This window comes from Rhododendron vialii, chromosome 11a (assembly GCF_030253575.1).
Source record: "Rhododendron vialii isolate Sample 1 chromosome 11a, ASM3025357v1".
In the NCBI taxonomy this organism is placed as follows: domain Eukaryota; kingdom Viridiplantae; phylum Streptophyta; class Magnoliopsida; order Ericales; family Ericaceae; genus Rhododendron; species Rhododendron vialii.
Window position 1 is genome coordinate 35,809,333 of NC_080567.1, and position 23,394 is coordinate 35,832,726.

The window sequence follows — 23,394 nt, forward strand, 5'->3', positions numbered from 1 at the left end:
ATTTTTCTTTCTCAGGTCATGCCATTAATGCACTCTTTTATTCAAATTTGTACTTAAATTTGAGTTTATCCAATGAAGTAAAAAAAAGAGAGTAAACATTTGAGTAAAAACTTTTTTCTAATGAAACATTATAGGATTCAGGGAGCGTGCTGCACAGCTACGTGTTGTGCAGCGTGCTGCGCGGCCTTCAGAGCCGCCTTGCTGGCATCGGCCCGACGATCGAAGACGTCCACTGCGTAGAGCTCGTCGAGTACTACAGGTGTACCAAAAATCAACCCGATCAAATATCGTTAAATGCCTCATCGGAACACATATAATTCGAAAAGAATGGATTCAATAGTTTTGATCCAGTGTTTCGTATCCATTAGGATTCATTTTTTTCCAAATTATATGTATTCCGATGAAGTAGTTAACGATATTTGATCGGGTTGATTTTTGTTATGCTTGTAGTACTCGACGAGCTCTACGCAGTGGACGTCTCTGATCATCGGGCCGATGCCGGCAAGACGGCTCCAGAGGCCGCGCAGCACGCTCCCTGAATCCAACATTACAAGCTTTCTTTACTTTTCTGATTTCTCACGTTAAAATGGATGATTAATTTTGAAATATTATAACGAAAAAGCTAAACAAAAACTTACAAAAAGAAAAAAGTACCAAAAATATTCCAGATCACAAATTTAGGGAGAATGTGGCTCAACTTTATATTCTTATATTCTTATCAGAACACATGATTCAGTGCTTTGATACTATATTAGATTGTTAATCAACTCATCTAAAAATATTCACTTTTAAGCAAAAAAGTACCCTTTTTTTTTTTTTCATTTTTTAGCTTAAAAGTAAATCTTTCCAAAAATATTTGGGTAAAAGTAAAAAAAGAATACTTTAAAGTTTAACACAAAACTAATAAACACGAAATTTTTTTGAGTTTCAAAAAATTTTTGAAAAGTTAAGCTTAACTCAACCTATTACCCCTAAATTTAAGTTATGCGTGAGAATCATATAGATTCTGTTCGGTTTGAATTTTGAGGGAGATTTTTAAGAGTAATGAGTATAGAAAGATAGAAAGAATTACCGGACAGAGGTGTGGACCAGATCATATCCCCAATTCATGGTCTCCACTCTTGAAATCACTAATTCCATGACAAGAGGTAAAATATTCGTGAAGATATGGTGTGCCAAGTTGAAATGTCAATTATACCCTCCTTTATATATCACTTCCAAGCCTTAGCCCCAAATTTTCTCCCAAAATTAGCATTTTCTCCCTCTCTCACCAACCGCACCCACCCCTCTCTCTCTCTCTCTCTCTACGCCATTTCCAGTTCTGATGGAAACCCATCTTTTCCAATCATATATATCCAAAGGAGCAACCCATCTTTGTGTTCTTGAATCAGCCAAACTTTATGAGTTATATAATGGAAACAGTCGAAAACACATCTCCAAGAAGGCAAGAATTGATATTTGAAAATCGTGGGTATTGACTGTGGGTTTGATTTATATGAACTGAATCTTGGGTCTTGTAATTTCAATTAAAATATGTAAATTTGTGTTACCTCCACTGATTTAAGTTTTAGTTGGGAAAAAACGATACTAATTTGGGTTTGATTTGGGAAAAATCGGAACTAATTTGGGTTTGCCTTACAAAAAAATTTGGTGGTGGTTACTATGGGGGTTGAGGGGTGATGGTGCCGGAGATGGGGGATGGTGGTGACGGTAAAGAGATTAAGGGATTTTGTGGTTTGTGAATGACAAAGAATTTGGGGTTTTCAAATTGACGGGGGGGGGGGGGGGGGGGGGGGGGGGGGTTGGGTATGGCTGGGGGTGGTGATTGCTATGAAAGTTGAGGGGTGTCGGTCCTGTCGGAGATGGTGGAATGGTGTTGGGCCTTGTGGCGGTGAAGAGGAACAAGAAAAGGGGAGATGGCATATTTCAATAAAAATGACGTAGTCTTTGACAATAAAAATGATGGTCTATTTCAATATAATAAAACGTCTGTTTCATAAATTGACTTGCCCTTTTCTAGATGAATAAAGTTGGTTGAACTTCAATGGGAGATGTCATTCATTGAACAAGATATGACTTGGTCTTTATCAGTAAAATTGATGGTCTGTTTCAATATAATGAAAAGTTTGTTTCATATATTGACTTGTCCTTTTTTTGTCCAAATAAGGTTGGTTGAGCTTCAATGAGAGATAACATTCATTGAACATAATATGACTTGGTCTTTATCAATAAAAATTATAGTCTATTTCAATATAATAAAACGTCTGTTCCATATATTGACTTGCATTTTTTTGGCCCAAATATGGTTGGGGCTTCTAAGCACAAACGGTGCCGTTTTATATTCAGGGGCAAAATTGTCCCAACTGTTCCACCGGAGTTATGGTTATCATGTATTTGTCATTAAAAGGCTTCCTACCATCTCTGAGTCATTTCAAAAGTGTAGCCCATAAAAGTGGCAATTAAGTCTTTGGTACACCTCTCCCCGGTAATTCTCCCTTGATGGAAATGAGGTACTTTATGCGTTGTCGGGATCCCCAGTGGGCAGTCCCTAGCAAGACCCTTTCTTGTTTCCTGTCACTTTCGAGCTTAGTGCCTACTAGTGTGTTGTAATGGGAGGTTAATTAAGACAATCAGCTGCATGATTTGAGGAGACCAAGGTGACCCATGTTACCCCAAGTTTAGTCTCCCCATATCATGCCTTAGTTTCCTATATTTTCCTAAACCGTAATTACGTTTTTGGTTTTTGCTTTTGTCGATCTTGTGTATAGATTTGCTTGTAACTTGTAAACCAAAGTGTTTTAGTTTTTTCACTACAAAACAAAAAGCATCAACATCCATCCCCTTCCCCAAGTCTCTTAAGATAGAATAAATTAGGATTAACGAATGACAATATATATATATACACACACACACACTTTATATCCAATGAGGGATCCTGCACGGGCTTACCGTGCGGGACTCCCCTTTCCCGGTCGAATTGCAACGATCCGGGCCACTCAATGTGTTCAGAATGTAATTTTAAGGGTACCCGCGAGAAATCATTAAAAAAACAGAGCAGTTTTTTACTGAACCGTTCAATAAAAAACTGTTTGGATCAAGCCCTTCTCGATCATTTTTTTTGCTAATTTCTCTCTCTCTCTCTCTCTCTCTCTCTTAAAATCACGTTCTGATCACTTTGAGCGGCTCGGATCGTCGCAATTTGATCGGGAAAGGGGAGTCCCGCACGGTAAGCCCGTGCGGGATCCCTTAGGGGAACCGGACTCTCTCTCTCTCTCTCTCTCTCTCTCTCTCTCTCTCTCTCTCTCTCTCTCTATATATATATATATATATATATATATATATATACACACACACACACAAAGTCTATGTTACTTGTTTAACTCCTTGTTCGTCCGATCCAAAGGTTGTAGTTTTACTTTTGTTCTTGTTTACATGGATCGATGATGTGATCTTGGCGGGAAATGATCTGGAACAATTCAAGAAATCAAGAGATTTTTGAATTATCATTTCGAACTTAATTAAAGACCTTGGAAATCTCAAATATTTCTTAGGCATAGAGGTTGCACGTTGAATAAAAGGAATTTATTTGTCGCAAAGAAAGTATGCGCTTGAAATTCTTGAAGACACTGGATTCGTTTGAGCAAGACCCGTAGAGTTTCCTATGGAACAAAACCTTAAGCTTAATGAGCATGATGGAGAACTCATGAAAAATCCTTCTACATAGCGTAAACTTGTGGGACGACTAATTTATTTGACCATTATAAGACCAGATTTTGTGTGTGCAATGTATATATTGAGTAAGTTCATGGACAAGCCACGTATACCTCATGTGGATGCAGCAGCACCGAGCATTGAGGTATATTACGCAAGCACAGGGCCAAGGGATCTTGTTATTAGTCGATAGTCTGATTCAGTTAGAGGCATTTTGTGATGCAAATTGGGTGCGTTGTAGAGACATGCGGCGGTCAGTAACTAGATATTGCATTTCACTTGGCTAATTACTTATTTCTTGGAAAACAAAGAAGCAAACAACTATGTCGCGATCCTCTGCTGAAGCAAAATATAGATCTATGGCTGCAACTTGTTGTGAGGTTACTTGGTTAAAGCAAGTATCGGAAGATTTAAAGATAAACCACTCCTAGCCAGTCCGGTTATATTGCGAAGATAAAGCTGCCCTACAAATCCAGTTTTTCATGAACGCACAAAACACATTAAAATTGATTGTCATGTAGTTAGTGAAAGAATCTTAGCAGGAATCATCCAAACAGCTCATGTCTAGAACTCAACAACCAACTGATCTTTTCACTAAAACTCTACGTTTAAATCAGTTTCATTTTTCACTGGACAAGTTGGGTGTTAGGAACATATACCGGAACTTGAGGGGGAGTGTTGAAGATCATCAAGCCAATCAGCCGCTTGATTTGAGTAGACCAAGTTGACCCATGTGACCCTAAGTTTACTCCTGATCATATATCATGCCTTAGTTTCCTATATTTTCCTAACTGTAATTACGTTTTTGGTTTTGTCTTATTTGCTGTAACTTGTAAAACAAAGTTTAGTGTGTTCAATACAAAGTCTATTTTATTAACAGGAAGGAAGAAAAATCAGTGTCAAATCATGAGCCTATTTGATCGTGTTGGTGGTGTCTGTGGAAATACAGAATAGCACCATTACAATACTCATTCAATCTCCAAATAAATTTAACACTTTTAACAAACAAATTATGTCTAGCTTTTTAAACTTTTTGTCATATACCACAATTTTTTTTAGAGAATTCAGGGCACCAAGGATGCTCTAACGTCCATCGTTCCATGTACACAAGAATAACCTACCAGGCAAAAAACTAAAGAAAGGAAAACATAGAAATATTAGGACGCTTTCATTCTCATCCAACGTCGAGATCAACACACAAAGTTTTTGTGCCAGACTTGGTGCACATGATTGTCTGACTCCCAAATATATGGTCCTTCATCTACTGGGTGATGCAAATAAATGTTACTCCCTTCGTCTCATTTTCATTTTCATTGTCCATTATTCTGTTTGTTTCTTTTATGTCTTTTGCGTATATTTTTTAGTATAAATATTGAAAAATATGCAATATTGATATTGTTTGATAGATCTCGATTAGTTCTATAATACAAAGTTTTTAAAATTATGAAAAATATTATAAATTAAAAAATATAAGCAATTAAAAATTACACGCAATTCAAATATAAACCGTAAAAATAGGATGAATAGAGTATATAGTAAAGAGGAATACTCCAGAAGAGAGCATCTACCGTTGGTCCTGTCGGGAGAGAGACTACACGTCTTCATTGTGAGAAGCTAACATCTGACATAGATTTAATTACTTCTACAAAGGGGGAACGAAATCCCCCCAATTTCGGAGAGAGAGAGAGAGAGAGAGAGAGAAGAGAGAGAGAGGGGTGATCGCCACCATTTGAAGCGACTCCCCCTCCACCTCCTCTGGTGAACACCACCAACGGCGATTTTCGCCTCCGGGACCACCGACGGGACCACGCACCACCAAGGTGTTGGTTTTCCACTTAAATGAGAGAGGCCCAAATGAAGGTCCCCCAAGTTTGAGACCCAGCCACCGACAGCAATTTGGGCGCGTTAAATGAGAAGATCTTAAACGCATGATTTAGGAATTAATTAGGAGTAAATATTTCTGTGGTTCTTTCTCTCTTGTGGCTCTATATACTGGTGTTTATATGTATGTGTGTGAAGTGAGGGAAAACAGACAGAGATACAGAGAGTGGTGAGGAACCAGAGTGAGGTTTTGTACGATTGATTTTTTACTAGCTTGATGAATAATTATCTTAAATTTCCTCTCAATGTGGGTTGTGTGTATGTGTTTGTTTGGTTTGACGCATCTCGGCGGTGATTGTCACGCACCAGTTCCAAGGAAGAAGGCGACCTGATGCGGTGGTGGTGGTGTTCGCCAGCTTTCCGCTCAGTTTTTTTTAGAGGTGGTGCCCACTGCCAAGTAGGCAAGCTGTGGGTGGAGCAGTGAACAAGAGCGGCGGGCACTTTCTGATGTAACACAGCTTCTCAAAGTGATGACTTGTAGGGAAGGACAAACGGACAACGTTAAGTTGTACATTAAAACTAAGGACACCTGAAATAGTAGGTTCACAGACAGTATACAACAGCCAGCAATTAGATCTTAACTTTTGAAGAGAAACCATGGTTTTCCCTCCACCACTAGGCCAAATTACCAGCCCATCGAAAACAATCAATGCTCACAGTACCTCTTCGAGTTTCTGGTCCTGACCCCAAGGCAAGAAGGAGAAGTACACAAAATTAACTCAAATAACTGCAAACCATACGACAGAGACACGACTCTCCACCTACAGAATAAGATCATGCATATATAAGATCATACATATATGAGAAGCTTACTAAACAAAGGGACAGCATCCGTGAACCGTATCACTAATGTTATGTTGGGGTACACCCTAGTGTGGTGGGTGTGAGTGTAGGGGATCACTCCCCCTTGTATAAGAGTGCAGTGTGTGTGTGACAGAGAGAGGGTGAGGGAGAGTGTGAGCCAGTTGAGGCTCCCCCAACAGGGGGAGCGGGGCGCCTCGGATATGTCCGGAGAGACTGTCGGAGAGCCACCGGAGTGAGGGAGAGAGAGAGAGGAGTGATGGCAGCCGGGTTGTGGCATGCTAGAGAGGTTTTTTCATTTAAATTGTATTTGTTTTGTGAATAATACAATTACCGAGTTTTTCCTCGGATATCTCTCGTTTTGTGCTTGGTTTGGTTGCGTGCATGTGCTTGGGGTGCAGATTTGGGGGTCAGGGTCTCGACCCAACATGTTATAGATTATTACATACTCCTACTAATACTTATGCTAGAACAACCCTGAAACGCCTACAACTCCATGCGATCATAATAACATGGAAAGGGGCAGCCGGGCTACTAGCTTCAACCCACAAGGGAAAGCCACAAGGCTCTTTGGCAGAATTCTAACTACAACCGAACACTAAACAACTCTGTCAACAGAAACAGATTTGGTTGATTTCACCGAGTAAGCCTAATAGAATGTCTGCGGCTTTTGCTTTAAGCATACACTTTCAACAAATAAACATCTCCACAAAGTGAACCATTTCAATGCTATGATCAATTAATAACAGCCCGAAATACCTTCCAATATCAAGCTGCACTGTACGAAACCTATATCAAAACTATCAGAAGACAGGTTTTTCAAGTATATGCCACAATGCAATATCAGAAAGGTTTTTCAAGTATATATGCCACAGTGCAATAACTCTGGCTGCAAACTATCAGAAGAAAGGCTTTTCAAAATTTCAAGTATGCCATAATGCAATAGGTAGGGTTGAAGCTCGGCTCGTTCAAAACTACTCTACCTCAAGTCGAGCACAAAAAACCGAACTCGAGCTCGGCTCCTATAGTATCGAGGTGTTCAATTTCGGTTTGTTAACTAAACAAAGCAGGAGCCTTGATAGATAGTCGAACCGAGCTCTTATGAAGGAGCAGAATTTCCACTTACTCAACTGTGGCTGCGATTACTAAACGAGCTTTGAGACGTATGTTAACTAACGAGCCAGGTAGAGCCATGACTCGAGCGGCAAACAACATTGCATGCAAGTTTGCAGCCCAAGCAAAATCCACACAAGAGCAAAACATGCAATTCTAGAATCAGTCGCAGCTCCGTATAATAGAATTAGAGAACACATGATCGAGATAGTATAATATTGTGGCATCGACAAAAATTAACCGAAGCAGTTCACATCCAAAATTAAAAACCATAACATCAAAGTCTTTCAATTCACCAAAACAACATAATCATCCTCCAGGATTAATAACATAATTCCACAAAAAAACCACTAAAATAACAGACTAATAGGAAGCATGTGGGAAAATAAAGTTTAACGGGACAATTTATGGAACTTCTTCGGCGCACTGCCTCGGATCAGCCACAAGCAGCATCCTATCATACCTAATGAGGAAATCCTTAATCTCCTTCTTCGACTGCTCATAATCTTTTTCCCGCTTTTGTTACATGAATGTAAATCTTGTTACAACAGTGTATTTATAAGGTGCTATTCCACGTATTCCTCATTCTTTAATTGCAGCCTCCTTCATTTGGAGTAGGGCATCTTCAAAGCACTTTGCTAGAACTTGTGGGTCAGGTATGATATCTTTTGCCACTAGTATTTGCATATCAACTCTTCCTGCATAGCTCAACATGTGCATTGTGATTGCCTGCAACATCACCACCAACAACAAAAACATATAAATAGCCATATTATTCAGCCTATTCAGTAGACTTTATACTCCGTTTAGTTTGACGAAAAACACTTGCTGTGGCATAGCTTTGTTTCCACCAAAAAGGGTTTTCTAGTTTGGTTGCAACCCTGAAAATAATGGTGCTAGTGACTATGGTAGTGGTGGTGGTATGCGAAGATTGCAACAGCGCTAGAGGTGATTGTGGGTGAGTAATAGTGATGGTGCTGGGGTAGTAGTGTTGATCCAGGAAACGTTTTCTCCACCTTTAAAACAGAAAACCATTTTTCACCAAAATCGGCTCATTTTTCCGTTGAACTGTTTCAATTCTATTTTCTTGTGGCACTTTCAACAAAGCAAATGGAGGATTCCTGGCTTCAAGAATGATCGGATGGAAAATCAGAGTGAGTTTCAGAAGTTTTACATGGGGTAGGCTAGTGTTATTCAACCTCAGATACTTTACAGGATTGCCAGCAATTGTAATCTCGTCTTTTGGGCCTATCACATTTGAGATTAAAAAGGTTGTGTTGCATACAATCCTGTATTTCAACCAGCTTGCAACCTATATGAAACCAACAACAAAAGCATCAATAAATGAATCTCTCTCTCTCTCTCTCTCTCTCTCTCTCTCTCTCTCACTCACACACACACACACACACACACACATCTAATTGGAAATGCACCTGTGGTCCAAAATAGACCATGAGAAACTTTTCCAAGTTGTAAGAGAATTGAGCCTCGAAAGACTGTTTCTTCTGGTCCATCATTTGTTTGGCAATTTTCACATACTGTAGAGGATTAGCTCCACCTTGATGATAATAAACTGGTGCGAGAAACGCACCAAATTTGTTACCCCAGCGAATTCCTGAATTGCCCTTCATCATATCCGAAAGTTCCTGATCATAGCTAGCCATTCATTTCCAATTCAAGTTGAAATATGGAATGCCCATTATGCATCTATTTCTTCTTTTATGAAAGAGAAAAAGCTCCAAAAGAAATTAGGAAAGAGAAATGAATGGACCTGTAATCCTGATTGTTTCCTCAAATTAACCATGGCTAGTCCCGTAATTTGAACACCGTCTTGAAGAGCTAGACAAGATCAATGAACTCAAGTTTCTTAAGATGTGATTATTGAACCAATGTGTTTCTTATTTTGCGGTTTTGTTTGGGTTGAAAATGTTATGGAGATCGTACTACAATTTACCTCTTGGGGATCGCAAATCCAAATATCTAGATAGACCAGATGAAATTACGCCAATAAGCACATCGTTAATAGTCTGCATTTGCACAAGAATAGAATTAGAAAGATAAATGAGAATGAGTTTCTAAAGCTTTAATTAGAATGTTTGTAACAATGAAGTCTCCACAGGATCGACAATCTGCACACCCATGATATAAAAACAAGAAAGTTCATAACATCATGATACCTGTGCTTGAATCACTTGTATACTCCATGCAAGGATGGAGCCGGAGGAAAGTACTAGCGGCGGTCACCACCAAAATAATTTTAAAAAAATTATATTAAAATCGAAAAATTTATCCCATAATTATACATGCCCGCCACCTAGGGCGGAGTCAGGATTTATAGATAGTGGGGTCAAATAGAAAGAGGTATACCTGATTTGTCTTTCTTTGGTTAATTTTTCCAATGTATGAAAGGCGGGCCTGGCACAATAGTAAAATTGTTGTATTGTGACTTAGAGGTCATGGATTCGAGTCGCGAAAACAGTCTTTCTGTTTGCAGGAGTAAGGCTGCGTACATCAACCCTTTCCCAGACCCCGCAATGGTGGGAGTCTCGTGCGTTGGATTTGACCTATAATTTTTTCAATATATGTGTAGTCAAATAGGTAAAGCATCATGACAAATTAAGCCTATCCTATGAAACAATTTCACTCATCGGGGTCCTGTGACCCCACTTCTCAGTATGCCCCAATTTATTTGCTATCTTGCTTTCGGGCTTCAGCTTATCTTATCAACCAGATTCATCGTGTTATTCGGAATTTTGTTTGGAAAGGGGGCATCGGGGAAGGGTACGTGTTCATTGGGGAAAAAAAATGATCCTTTTATGTATTCCTAATGGTTTGGGTGGGTTTGGATTCAGAGATTTGTGGCTGTTTAACCAAGCTAGCTTTATTAGCTAAGATGGCTTGGAGGATTTGTTCAAAATACTGAGTTCGGTTTTCAGCAAGGTGATGCTCTCAAAAAATATTGTAACAAGTCTCAATTCCTCGGTGTAAAACCAAAATCCAATCTTTCAAAAAATATTGTAACAAGTCTCAGTTCCTCGGTGTAAAACCAAAATCCAATTCTTCATGGGGGTGGAAGAGTATTTTGTGGGGGCAGGGACCTCTTAATTAACAGCCCCTTTGGCTGCCCAGGTGAGAAAGGGAAAGAAAGGGGGGTGGTCTCCCTTATTAGTGAGGGAAGAAAAGAAAAGGATATGGTTTCTCACCAACCCATCCAAATACACGTGAGAAATCAAACTCTCACTCCCATCTCCGGCGACTGGTCTCTTCTCCGGCGACCTGAAACTCTCCTCTCTCTTCTCCGGCGACCTGAAACTCTCTTCTCTCTTCTCCGGCGACCGCACAGCCGCTAGTCCGATGATGAAAAGACGTCATCGTAGCCCGCACACGTTGCTGGAAGTTGAGCGAATGAGATCCACTCTCACCCACACTCTCCACTTGCCTCTCTCTTTTCCTTTCTCACTAAATTGCACCAAAAGTGGCAAAAAACAAAAACGGGCTTTGAGGGGGCTCTCGTCTCCTGCCCTTCCTCACCCTTTCTCGCCTTGTGGATCATCCAAACGGAGGAGAGATTGAATTCTCCCTCCTTCCCCTTTCTTTTCTCCCGAAATCGCTCAATCCAAATGAGCTGTAAGGGTTTGAAATAGGAGTTGGGGGATGGGAAGTCGATTGACCCGTTTCTGGATCAATGGATTCCAACGGTTGCAAATCCTTAAATGTGTCTGTTTCAGCTGCAAGATGGTTCAACAGTTTCAAAGTCTCATTTCAAGATGGTCCAAATTGCCAAACGGTTGGATGGTTGAGGTGTTGTCAAGCGGAAGAGTCGGTTGAGCATTTTATATTTGACTGTTCTTTCTCTAAACTTGTTTGGAGAGGATCAAATCTGGGTTTCAACTTTGACATATATGGACGTTCCAGTTCGTGTGGCCGAATATGGTTGATTGGGTGGCTGGGTTAAACAAGCTCCTTTTGAGGAGCCTATTTTGGAATCTTTTTGCGTCATATGGGCATTATGGATCCATAGGAATAAGGTTCTGTTTGATTATGAAATTGCTAATACTTTAAAATGTTGGAAAAATTAGCCATAAAGACCGTAAAATAGTTCTCATTTAAATGAAGGATGCCAGCAAAATAATTTTTAGTGGATGTCATTCAACTTTTTGAGTCTTTTAGCCATAAAACCAAAACATGTTTAGCCACTTTCATAGGATTTTAGGTTACACTTTCTTATTATAGGGTTTTAGCGATTTAGGCAATTTTATAAGGTATCCTAGGATTTTAGGCACTTTTATAGTTAACTAACTTTCCTTCCACACAAAATTATTCAACAACTATTTTTCGTTAAAAAAATAAAATTAATAAAATGACCGCCAAGCCAAACGAGAACTTTTTTAAAAAATTTGAAAGATTTTTTTATCTTCCGCCCCAAATTTTTTTTTTTTTTATGGAGTGTTTTTTTAACTTCCGTTTCCAACTTGACTCTCTCTCTCCCCTCCCTCCAGCAAGGTTGAAACTCTTGTCGCGATCCCTCTCTAGCTCGACTAGTTTTTTTGAATTTTTGATTTCCGATGGGTTCAAGTTTTCCGGCTATTTTTCGGCAACTTTCAGGTATATCCGGTCGTCCACTTTATGGTATAAGGAGTTGGTTTTGGTGAGCTGTCAATTACCCATCTTTGCAATATCTAAGGATGGATATATTCATTCCCATATCCATCATTCTCATTTTTCATCTCCTTTTCTATCCTCATTGGTAGGAATGGCAATGGGGCGGGGCGGGTTTTGGCATAACCCAATCCCGACTCGAAAATTATGGCCAGACCGCGACCCAATCTCGCCCGGGTTATTCGTGGGTGTTCCCGTTCCTGCCCCGTTCAGGGGTCGGGTTTACCCGCCCCACCCTGTGAAAAATAAGAAAAAATAAATAAAACTAAAGGCAAAAAAGAAGAAAATGGTTATATATATAAGGTGTTATCATATTATAATGATGAAATATAAAGGAAAAAATAGGGTTTTTTTTTTAAATAATGAGAAAAATAGTGGGGTATAAATATATATTTTTAAGTTTAATGATAAAAGTATTAGATTAAAAATATAATTTTGTATGGAAAAATATTTCGAGGCGGGTTCGGAGCGGGGTAACATCAACCGGAACCCTCCGGTACCCGAAAATTTGATGAAAACCTGCCCCGTTCTAGGCCGAGTAGGAGCGGGTTCGGGGTGGGGCAGGGTGAATTGCCATCCCTACAGTCATTTGGAGCCTTCACTTTTTGCATTTGGGGATAGAAAATGAGTATCCAAATTGGACTTGCTTTTAAATGTTTTGGAGAGTTATAAATCCTTATTTGCTCCCGTGCTTATCTGTCACAAAATTTTGTATAAAAATGGCCTCTCTTTTTTCTCCAGTGGAGAATTCAGATATGAGGGGCGGGGATAGCAATGGTTGTTTCGGCCATCGTTTTTGCTATTCTAATGGGTGTGTTGATGCAAAGATTAGTAAAGCTTTGTATAGATGGGGCGTGGCAGAAGGATGATCCGTAGGGCGCTTTTGCTTGGGTAGCTGTTGATGATAGAGAAAGGGAGGAGAGATGTCCTGTTGTCAGCAACAATGGCGGAAGCTAAGGCCTGTTTAGATGCTATCCAATGGTGTTTGGAGCAGGGGCTTTCTAATATTGCGGTGTTCATCGACAACTTGTTGCTCGTAAAATTTCTGAGCAAGGATACTGTCCTTGATGTGTGGCTTACTTCTCTAATTTCAGATATTTTGCGTATGGTTAATAGGGGATGGCTAGATTTGTAATTCAGTTATTATATGAATGCAATATTTCCAATTTTTGAAAGAAAAAAAATCTGTCTTTAAAATAATGCTACTAGATTACACAAGATTTGTTAGTTCAACTTACTGCTTCAGCAACAACATTTTTCACCACCTTCATGTCATCCAACCAAAACTTCGCTGTGGCAAGCTTCCTCGGCCACAACTCCACCCCAGCACCGCCACTCACAGCGGTCCTCTTGTCTTTCACCCACAAGGCCCTCAACACGAATTGCATAATAAAACGCAAGCCCATCACCATTCCCACCACTACCTTCCACAACGCCCTCGTTCGTTTCACCCGGTTTGATGACGAATTAGAATGAGTACCCATTGAACCCATACTCAACCTCCGATCCGGTTCACCGGCCCTCCGACACCACTCCTGAAGCATCGACATTAGCGAAATCCCATCCCCCAACGCGTGGTGGATCCGAAAAATAATGCAATTGTGAGCCCTCAACAGATGTACCTGAAGTTTTAAGTTTCAAATGCATTATATTATAATTCGAAGGAAAGTAATTCTTTTTTCAAGGGAGGTCTTTGCATTTATTAGAAACATCTGGGGAGGTCAGTGAAAGTTATCCTAATATTATTGACCTCTCTTGTATTTGAAGCTATTATATATTAAGATTCCTCATTCCGTTAACTTTTTATCCAAAAACAATAAATTGAAATGTGAAAAGACAAAAATGCCCTCTATTTTACCACAACTCTAACCACCTTTATCGCCCTTCTGCATTTTGGTCATTTATTATCTTATTATGTGCAAGGGCGGAGGCAATATGGGGGCGTGCCACCCTGGTCCAAAAATAGATCTATTAGACTTTGGTGTCTCCGGTCATTTTGGGGACACCGTAATTTTTGGTATAATAAAACTATTATGAATATAACCAAAACTCATTACAAGCATAATAAAACCATAACAAGGCATACTTTGTTTGTTATGTTTTGATTGGGTTTGGTTATGCTTTGGTTGATTTTTTTGATATTCTTTGGTTATGCATTGTTTGAGTTCTGTTATGTTTGTAATGAGTTTTAGTTATGCTTATAATGGTGAAGTTATGCCAAAAATTACGGTGTCCCCAAATGACCGGAGACACCATAGCATCATCCAAAAACTATACCCTCATTTCGTAGGATTATGTTGTTTTTGCAATACAAAAATAGATGATGCTATGGTGTCCCCGGTCATTTTGGAGACACCGTAATTTTTAGCATAACTTTACCATTAGGAGCATAATTAAAATCAATTACAAGCATAACAGAACACAAATAAGGCATAACCAAGGAATGTTCAAAAAACCAATCAAGGCGTAACTAAACCCAACCAAGGTATAACAAATAAGTTATACCTTGCTATGATTTTGGTTATGCTTTGCTATGATTCTGTTATGCTTGTAATGGGTTTTGGTTATACTCATGATAGTTTTGTTATGCCAAAAGTTACGGTATCCCCAAAATGACCGGGAACACCGAAGTCATTCCCATAGTTTTTTTGGTATATATATGTTGATGAGTAATTAAACGATGAAAATGTGTAATTGTTTTTGGGTATTATCAATAATTAGCCTTAGAACATGTGTGTTTTCTTTAACATTAAGTACGTTGATGGATGGATTACATACGAAAATGTGTCTATTCGGATATTACGAATAATTAAACTTAATTAAAATACTTGTACATTTGTTATACTATTAAGTACTCCCTTCCCCCTATAAAAAGATAGTCCATTACTAAAAAAAACATGTTACTTTTGGATTAAAAAAATACTAAAAAACTTCTGTGCATAATTTCTAACATTTCTTGAAGTAATTCTTTAATTTGGAACACCAAAATTAAAAACAGGACCTCCCACAGCGGCTTGTCGGAGCTCAGAGGCACCGAGACTGCGAGATCGGCGATGTAGTCGTTCACCGCTTCTTCGTCGGCGGCGTCGCCGACGGGGTCTTCGACAACAATGATGTGGCGGGGGACGTCGACTTGGGTTTTGCGCCAGTGTTCGAGACCGTGGGAGTCTCGGACCAAGAGGCTGGAGAATCGGGGGAGTTGTATCATGACGGAGTTGGCGATTTCGGATGTGACGGCGGCGACGTCGATTGGGTTCTCGCAGCCCATGATGCAGTGGACTATTTGGTGCAGGTCGGTTGTGAGGAACAGCCGGCCCAGCGGGCTCAGTGGCTCGTCTCTCTCTACTTCTGAGTAGCCCATTGAGAGAGAGAGAGAGAGAGCGGGGGGGGGGGGGGGGGGGTGGGGTTCGGTTTGAATAGTCGTCCAATAATGGATTTTCCTATACATGGGGAACTCATGCTATAAACTCCGTTCGGACAAATAAGTAACAGTGGCTTATTTTTTGTCTTTATTCAAATTTTTTCGTATTATTTGGCTTATTATCATTTTTTTGGGGATTATTGCATCCTCACGATAAGAAGAATCTAAAAAGTAAAAAAATTTGACCGAAATTTAATTTTTTTTGAATAAAGACGAAAAAATTGGCTTACTGATTTACTTTCGTCTTTATTCAAAAAAAATTGGATTTCGGTCAAATTTTTTTACTTTTTAGATTCCTCTTGTCATGAGAATGCAATAATCTCCAAAAAAAATGATAATAAGCCAAGTGATACGAAAAAAATTTGAATAAGGACAAAAAATAAGTCAAAATGGCTTATTTGTCCGAATACCCCCTAAGTAAGCTTTATTTATACAGAGAGAAGAGAACTAGTAAGAGCATCTCCAACCTATCTCTCACTCTTTCTCCATTTTGGAAACTCAAAAAAATATATTCTATTTAAAAATTAATTTTGGAGAATCAAAAACTCCAATCCAATTCTTCATTTTTCATCTCCAAAACTCCCTCCATTTCTTCCTCCATTTATTGTTCGATATTATTTTTTTTTCTCCTTTCATTAGATGCATGTTTTTTTTTCTCATTTCAACTCATTATTCAGACCAATACAATGATAGGATAATGTAAATGAGAAAAAAATAATATTACAAGTTCAAATGGTTTAAATTTACATTTGATTCTAAATGCATTTACATATACTTAATTTTAGACTCATTTTGAAGGTATTATTATTGTCTTTCCAATAATGCCAATTTTGTAGAAAAATGATGCATAGTGCAAAAATATATGTAATTGATGAAATTCTAGCAAAAAAGTAAATAGAATATTAATGAATGAGAGAAATGGAGATGAGTCTCCATTTGGGAGGTGATTCTCCAAATCTGGAGAATAAAAATTGAGTCTCCAAAATGGAGACTCCAAATAGAGATGTATTGAAGGACATGAATTCTCCAAAATAAAATTTTAGTGCCCAAATGAAGATGGATCGAAGATACTCTAACATTCGTCGGTTGGTCCAAATGCATTAAATGCCAGTGCTTCCATCATCAAAACTCACTTGCAGGACAGAATATTGCAGAAGTACTACTGCTATTTTTTAGTCCCATTGAACTAACAATTTTTTTCATTTTTTTTAATTTTTATTTAAATTTTTTTCGCGTTTGTTAATTTTGCGCCTCACTTTTTCGGTTTTTCGATCGTCTCATCAAGACGAATTGCAAAAGTAAAATTTTTTTTACTTTTACCCAAATATTTTGGGTAATAACTACTTTATAGCCAAAAAAAAGTCAATTTTTTTTTGAATTTTTTTACTTAAAAGTGGTTATTTCTCAAAATATTTGGATAAAAGTAAATTTTTTTAACTTTTCCTTGACATGGGACAACATGAGTATTATCCCCATCCGAGCTATCCATGCTCTGCAATAGACGACTCAAATTTCATCTGGGTGAACGGCTGAGATCTGTTTGGCAGAGATGAAGTCTAAACTGTCCATTACTAAACATGCAAAATAGTACTCCCTCCGTCCTGATTTGTTTGTTCCCTTTTTGACTTTTTGAGAGCGCTTGACCTCTCAAAGAATTTACTATAATTTTCAATTCGTAATGTTTTTAATATGCAATATAGATCTTGTTTGATAAATCTCAATTAGTTTTATTATACAAAATCTTCAAAAAAATATATATATAAAATGTAAGATATAAGTATATTTTTGAAAGACACGTGTTTCGACAATTGGACAAACAAATTGGGACGGAGGGAGTATTTATTTCACATTTTCAAACTAAAAAATATTGTAAATGAAAATAATTTTTCAATTTTTTTGCACTGTATTAAAGATCTCAATGAAATCTATCAAACAAAATCCATATTGATAGAAAAATTATTTACGTTAGCACATGTTTTTTAAACTTGAAATTGCCTTCTTAAAAAATAAGTACTCCCTCCGTCCCTTTTTAAGTGTCCTACTTCGTAACTCCAACTTATTAAAAAGACATCATCATTACACCTTTCACATCAATTTTTTTCTCTACTTTCCCTACTTACCCATCATCATTACACTTTTACTCATTAACTTTTCAAAATAAAATATACTTTTAGGGGCAAAATAGACAATACACCAACTTTTACTCCCCTAACTTTACAAAATGGACACTTATTAAGGGACAGCCCAAAATGGAATACTGGACACAAAAAAAGGGACGGAGGGAGTATTTATTTCTCTTTTGTGGAACATGCCTTATTATTAGACAAAAAAATAAGTACGTAAACCCGTTCTGGAACGGGGCCTAAGAGCATCTCCAACAACCTAAGCAAACCTTGAAAATTAGCTAAATTGGCTAGGTTACACCCTAAATAGCATACCGAGCAACCTCAGCACTTGCCTCACCATTTTCTCCCACGCTACATTACCTCGCCAAGGCTGGTGAGTTTTTTTAAGCCTCGACAGCCACTTCCCTTGTCGACGTCGTCTACAGTCATCGCGTCTAGCAGCATTGTTGTCTACAGCGCCTACCTTGTTCGTCATCATCTTCGATTGACATCGTCGTCTACCAAAGTCATCTACCTCGTCGACCGTCACCTACGATCGTCATCGGCGAACATATATCTACCTTGTCAGAGTCATCGTCGGCATCGTTGTCATGGTCGCCATCTTCTCATCGTCATGGTCCCAAAACCTAATGTCAGTCTCTCCTCTACCTTTACCCTCTCTATAATGTCTTATTCGTAAAGAATTGGGGATTTTTGATTGATTGCAAACCCTAATTTTACTAATGGCTAGACTGTTAGGGAATTACATTCATTTGGTGGCAAGCTATTGGAGGAAATGCACTTTCCTAAGCATTTTAGCTAGAATTTGCATAGGCTATTGAAGATGCTCTAAGTCTAGAAAAGGCATGTGTACGTAATTCCCATTAAGGACAGATCAGTTTTTTAATTACCGCTAAATCTAGGCAGAAGTACAATGACCGTTATGCCCTTAGACTTTAAATAACACATATTTTGCGCGCATTCTTTAGTCTTCATTTACTTTTATGCTCTTTGTGATTGCGTTCCAAAAATAAATGAGGATTGATTTTATTAGGTTTTTATTGATATCAATACGTTTTTACAAAACAGATCAAAACGGCACAATTTTAATGCCCTACACACCTATAGTGCGAGACTACACTACAGCACCGGCCCCCAAATCTGGGAAGGCACCTCATGTACTTTTAACAAAATTATATCTATCTTTTTTATCCTTGTCACGAATTCAATAGCACAATTACAATACTCTTTCAATCGTGTCTCACATATTACACTTTTTGCCATATATACCACAATTTTTTAAGAAAGCCAACCAAGGAAAGATGCTCTAATGTCCATCGGTCCATATCCACAGGTATGACCTACCATGCAAAAAAAAAGAAAAAAGAACATTGAAATCGCGCATTAAAGATGGAAGTTGAAAACTACATATTTGGACTCTGTCATTCTCATCCAAGGCCGATATATCAACAGAAAAAGTTTGCTGCCAAATACCCCTATTTATTTGCATCACCCAGTAGATGAGGGACCAAAGAGCACATCTACCATTGTCCTGTTGGGAGTAGAGCTGTAAATGAACTGAGCCATTCGCGAACTGTTCGAGGCTCGGTTCGGTAAGAGCTCGCTCGAGTTCGATTCGTCTGCTAAACGAACTGAACCTGAACCTCAATTTTAGGCTCGTTCCGTAAATGAGCCGTACCTGAGCCTAACGGTATTGGGCTTGGTTAAGTTCGCGAACCTATACTTAAATTTAATTAATAATTCAATAGGGATCTATTTGTAAATGTAAAAAATTTTAAGGTTGTATATATAATTCAATACTTATTTTTCTCCCAAATTCTATACGATCAATGAGAGAGTTTGGGTTCGCTTGAGTTTAATGAGCTGAACCGAATCAAACCTGAGTCTTGACGAGCTCAATTCGAGCTTAGATTCGGCTCAGCTCGATTCATTTGAGTTTAACGAGCCAAACTCAAGCCAAGATGTTCAAGTTCGAATCGAACCCGAGCCGAATCCGAGCCGAACTCGAGCCAGACTAGTATCTTAACGAACCCAACCGAGCCGAACTCGAGCCAAGTTGTTCAGGCTCGAATCGAACTCGAGCCGAACTCTAGCCGAACTCATACTTTAACGAACCCGAGCCGAACTTAACAGGGATCGGCTCGATTCGGTTCGTTTACAGCCCTAGTTGGGAGAGACTGACCGTCTCCGCATTGAGAAGCTAACATCTCACATAGATTTATTATATTACTTCACAAATTAAAGAGTGGCTGCCATAGGGACAGTGAAGATAGCAAGCTTAATTAGGGTGAGTTTAGCCCGCCTAACTTTCAAGGGCAAACGCCTCACATAGATTTATTACTTCTACAAAGGCGTGCCATAGGGACAAATTGAGCTTGAGTTTGGCCCGCCTAACTTTCAATGGCAAACGTCTCAACATAGATTTATTACTACTTTTACAAAGGAGTGCCATAGGGACAGCGAGAATAGCAAAGCTTAATTAGGGTGAGTTAATTTGGCCCGCCTAACTTTCCATGGTTTTTTCGCACTGTCTTTTTTAGTATTTGTTTGGAGCAAAATGGAGAAGTTGACTAGTGTAGCGCTTGGGTGGATGTGGGTTGTTGGATCTTTGGGGGTGAATCCCAGCCATTAACTGATCAATACCGGTTCATGAATTGCCTACTTCATGTTGGTCAAAAGGGCACCGAAAACAATCCCAGTTTTACAATTTTTCTAACACCACACCCAATCACACACTCATATTCACAATAAAGGTGGGGTTCACACACACTGGGTGTGTAGTGTGTGCAGGCTCCACCCCTATTATGAGTGTGGGTATGTATTTGGGTGTGGTTGTAGAATGACTCTTATGAATTGATTAGTTATTTGGAAGTACTCTCTCTCTCTCTCTCTCTCTCTCTCTCTCTCTCTCTCTCGATCGACCTGCACTATCTGCATTAAAATTTTGACTTGTCTGTAATCCAAGTGATCATAGCCGTTAGATGAAGTTTTTAAGGGTCTAAATTTGTTTTCAATTTATGACTGGTAATAAATTTAACAAATCTGAACCATTAATTTTCACGAAGAGAAGCCGAGTTCCTGCGTTTAATTTCAAACGAAAAATGGTTTCTTGAAGCAACCTGAATGGCTGGAATGGCACGAACGGATAACCAAGTCAGTTCGAGTCGGTGCAAAAACAATACCGGACGAAATCAACAGTTAAGCCATCTTGCACGAGATTGGCCGGAATCAACGGTACTTTCCGGTAACCGGCGGTATTAGAACCGTATTTGGAGTGCAAGTCGCTGGTTTCACACAAATCTGGGCCGTACGGAACGAGGTTCACAACCTTGATCCGTATTCACTAATGGAGTACTATCTTTTTGGAGTAATAGATTGAGATAAACTTGTTTGCCTCTTCTGTAAACAAAAGGGTTGCAGACAACTAATGAGAAGCTGCCACGACTGAGCCCACCTTAACCCCCCCCTCTTTCTCATCCACTAATCTTGACCTCTCAGTCTCTCACCAAGACCCTTTCACACCCAATAACTTTCCCTCTCCCCTATTCTTCTGTGTCTGCAGCAGTATGCCGGTACCTCCCCTTCCTCTCTCTCTACGGCTCTAGGACCTTCAGGTCAACCAGTGAACAGCGCCACCGTCACCTCCCAATCCTTCCCTCTCCTCCCATAACCCACCACCAATCACCACAGCATCTCTCTTCCGTCCGCCTGCACTTGCTTGGCCAAACCACTTCCACACAGACCCAAATAACAGGTTTTATTTGATCGGAGAGACCCAAATTACAGGTTGTAACTTTTCATACATCAATGATCAAAATTGGGTACAGGTGATGTTGATTTGGGGTGTTATGGTGGTGCTAGAATGAGAGTAAAAGTTGCCATAAATTAATTTTGTAATAGGTGCTCGATTTGTGAGTTTGCACAGTAATGGGGCTTAGATGGCTTGACGCTGGCAATGGCTGCAATTAGAGAGGGGGGAGATAGGACTCGTAGGAGTTGATAGTGAGTAGAGAGAGGGAAGAGAAACCGCAGTCGGAATGATACAGCATCAGCGGTGCTGCCGGTGAGAAGCGGTGGGGGTGGGCATTGCACGAAAATGGGTAGACTGGAGAGAGAGAGAGAGAGAGAGAGAGAGAGAGGTGTTAAGGTGGGTCAGTCTGGCAGCTTCTCATAGATTGTCTGCATGCAATCTTTTTGTTTACGGAAGCTCCATAAACAAGTTTATCTTTAATAGATAGATTATACTGCTCTTAGATATACAGAACCCTGAAACGCCTAAAACATGCAATCTCAATAACATGAAAAGGGGCAGCCGGGCTACTAACTTCAATCCACAAGGAAAAGCCACATAAGGCTCTTTGGCAGAATTCTAACTAGAACCAAACGCTAAACAACCCTGTCAATCTTTGATCTATCTTCCCCTCTCCCTCCCTTTAGACAAAGCACTACTATGGTCAAAAGAAACCAATTGGTCCAATTTGGTTGATTTCACCTAGTAAGCCTAAAAGAATGTCTGGGGCTTTTGCTTTAAGCATACTATTTCAACCAACCATACACAAACAAATGCCAAATAAGAAACACAAGGCATGTTCTGAGATGCTCTTTAAAAGACATCTCCGCAAAGTGAACCATTTCAATGCTATCTATCAATTCCAAGATTCATAAAAGCCCGAAATACGTTGCTGCAATGTACGAAACCTATATCAAACTATCAGAAGACAGGTTTTTCAAGTATATGCCACAATGCAATATCAGAATTCAGAAGACAAGTTTTGCAAATCTACATAATAAGGGAGAACGATTTTTGAATCTTATCTCTCTATAAATCGTAATCATTTATTTGCTCCATAAATCCTACGGCTCTCCCTCTCTCTATCAAACAATAGTAATTGTACGATTGCCACTAATTAAATCTCACGTTCAAAATTCATATCTCTCTCTCTCTCTCTCTCTCTCTCTCTCTCTCTCTCTCTCTCTCTCTCTCTCTCTCTCTCTCTCTCTCTCTCTCTCTCTCTCATTTCAATCACGAAGCAAGTCGATTTCAGGCACTCTCTCTTGACTCCATTTTTCTGATTATTCGATCTGCGTCTTCGGGCACGAGCATGCACTAAAGAACTCTTTTTGAACCTAATTTCCATATAAATCAGTTTCGTTGGCGGGGTTGGTCAATAGTTTCGTAATTCATTTTAATTGCGTTCAAAATGCATTGCGCCGTGCCTGAACCCTAGTATATAGTTATGCCACAATGCAATAACTAACTATCAGAAGAAAGGCTTTGGAAGTATGCCATAATGCAATAACTGGGGTTGAAGCTCAGCTCGTTCAAAACTAGTCTACCTCAAGTCGAGCACAAAAAACCTAACTCGAGCTCGGCTCCAATAGTATCGAGGTGTACAAATTGGGTTTGTTAACTAAACGAAGCAGGAGCCTTGATAGCTAAGTCGAGCCTTTCAAACGAGCCAAGCCCTTATAAACGAGCAGAATTTCCAGTTAATCAGGTGCGGCTTCGATTACTAAATGAGCTTAAAACTCGAGTTTGAGCCGGTATGTTAACTAACGAGCCGAGCAGGCCAAAACTCAGAGCTGCAAACAACTTTGCACGCAAGTTTGCAGCCCTAGCAAAAAACCACACGAGAGCAAAACAGGCAATTCTAGAATCAGTCGCAGCTCCGTATAACAGAA

The 23,394-nt window shown here is 39.3% G+C and overlaps 1 protein-coding gene and 1 long non-coding RNA gene across 3 annotated transcripts; one reads left to right on the plus strand and one right to left on the minus strand.

Annotated features, from left to right (window-relative positions):
- Positions 1–5,429: 5,429 nt before the first annotated feature.
- Positions 5,430–6,737, plus strand: LOC131308237 (uncharacterized). Its single transcript, XR_009194390.1, has 2 exons — positions 5,430–5,989; positions 6,142–6,737. It is a non-coding gene; the product is annotated as an uncharacterized LOC131308237 (long non-coding RNA).
- A 1,005-nt stretch (positions 6,738–7,742) lies between these two features.
- On the minus strand, positions 7,743–15,559 carry LOC131308233 (wax ester synthase/diacylglycerol acyltransferase 11-like). 2 transcript variants are annotated; one of them, XM_058335103.1, is made up of 7 exons: positions 15,167–15,559; positions 13,404–13,787; positions 9,461–9,533; positions 9,278–9,345; positions 8,940–9,152; positions 8,706–8,818; positions 7,743–8,235 (listed from the first exon to the last, which is right to left on the minus strand). In XM_058335103.1, exons 1-7 carry the CDS (start codon positions 15,524–15,526, stop codon positions 8,214–8,216), a joined length of 1,233 nt encoding a protein of 410 aa, XP_058191086.1. In that variant the 5' UTR covers positions 15,527–15,559; the 3' UTR covers positions 7,743–8,213. The 2 variants fall into 2 exon arrangements, with proteins under 2 accessions (XP_058191086.1, XP_058191085.1); XM_058335102.1 differs by having other exon boundaries at positions 8,681–8,818.
- Between the last annotated feature and the right edge of the window lie 7,835 nt (positions 15,560–23,394).

Excerpts from the sequence above, each read along its gene's own strand:
- LOC131308233 (XM_058335102.1), bottom strand. The coding sequence starts at position 15,526 with ATGGGCTACTCAGAAGTAGAGAGAGACGAGCCACTGAGCCCGCTGGGC. Across the intron at positions 9,534-13,403 it reads AAAATGTTGTTGCTGAAGCA|ACTATTAACGATGTGCTTAT; the intron begins GTAAGTTGAACT and ends GTGCAAATGCAG. Across the intron at positions 9,153-9,277 it reads GGAAACAATCAGGATTACAG|GAACTTTCGGATATGATGAA; the intron begins GTCCATTCATTT and ends AGCTATGATCAG.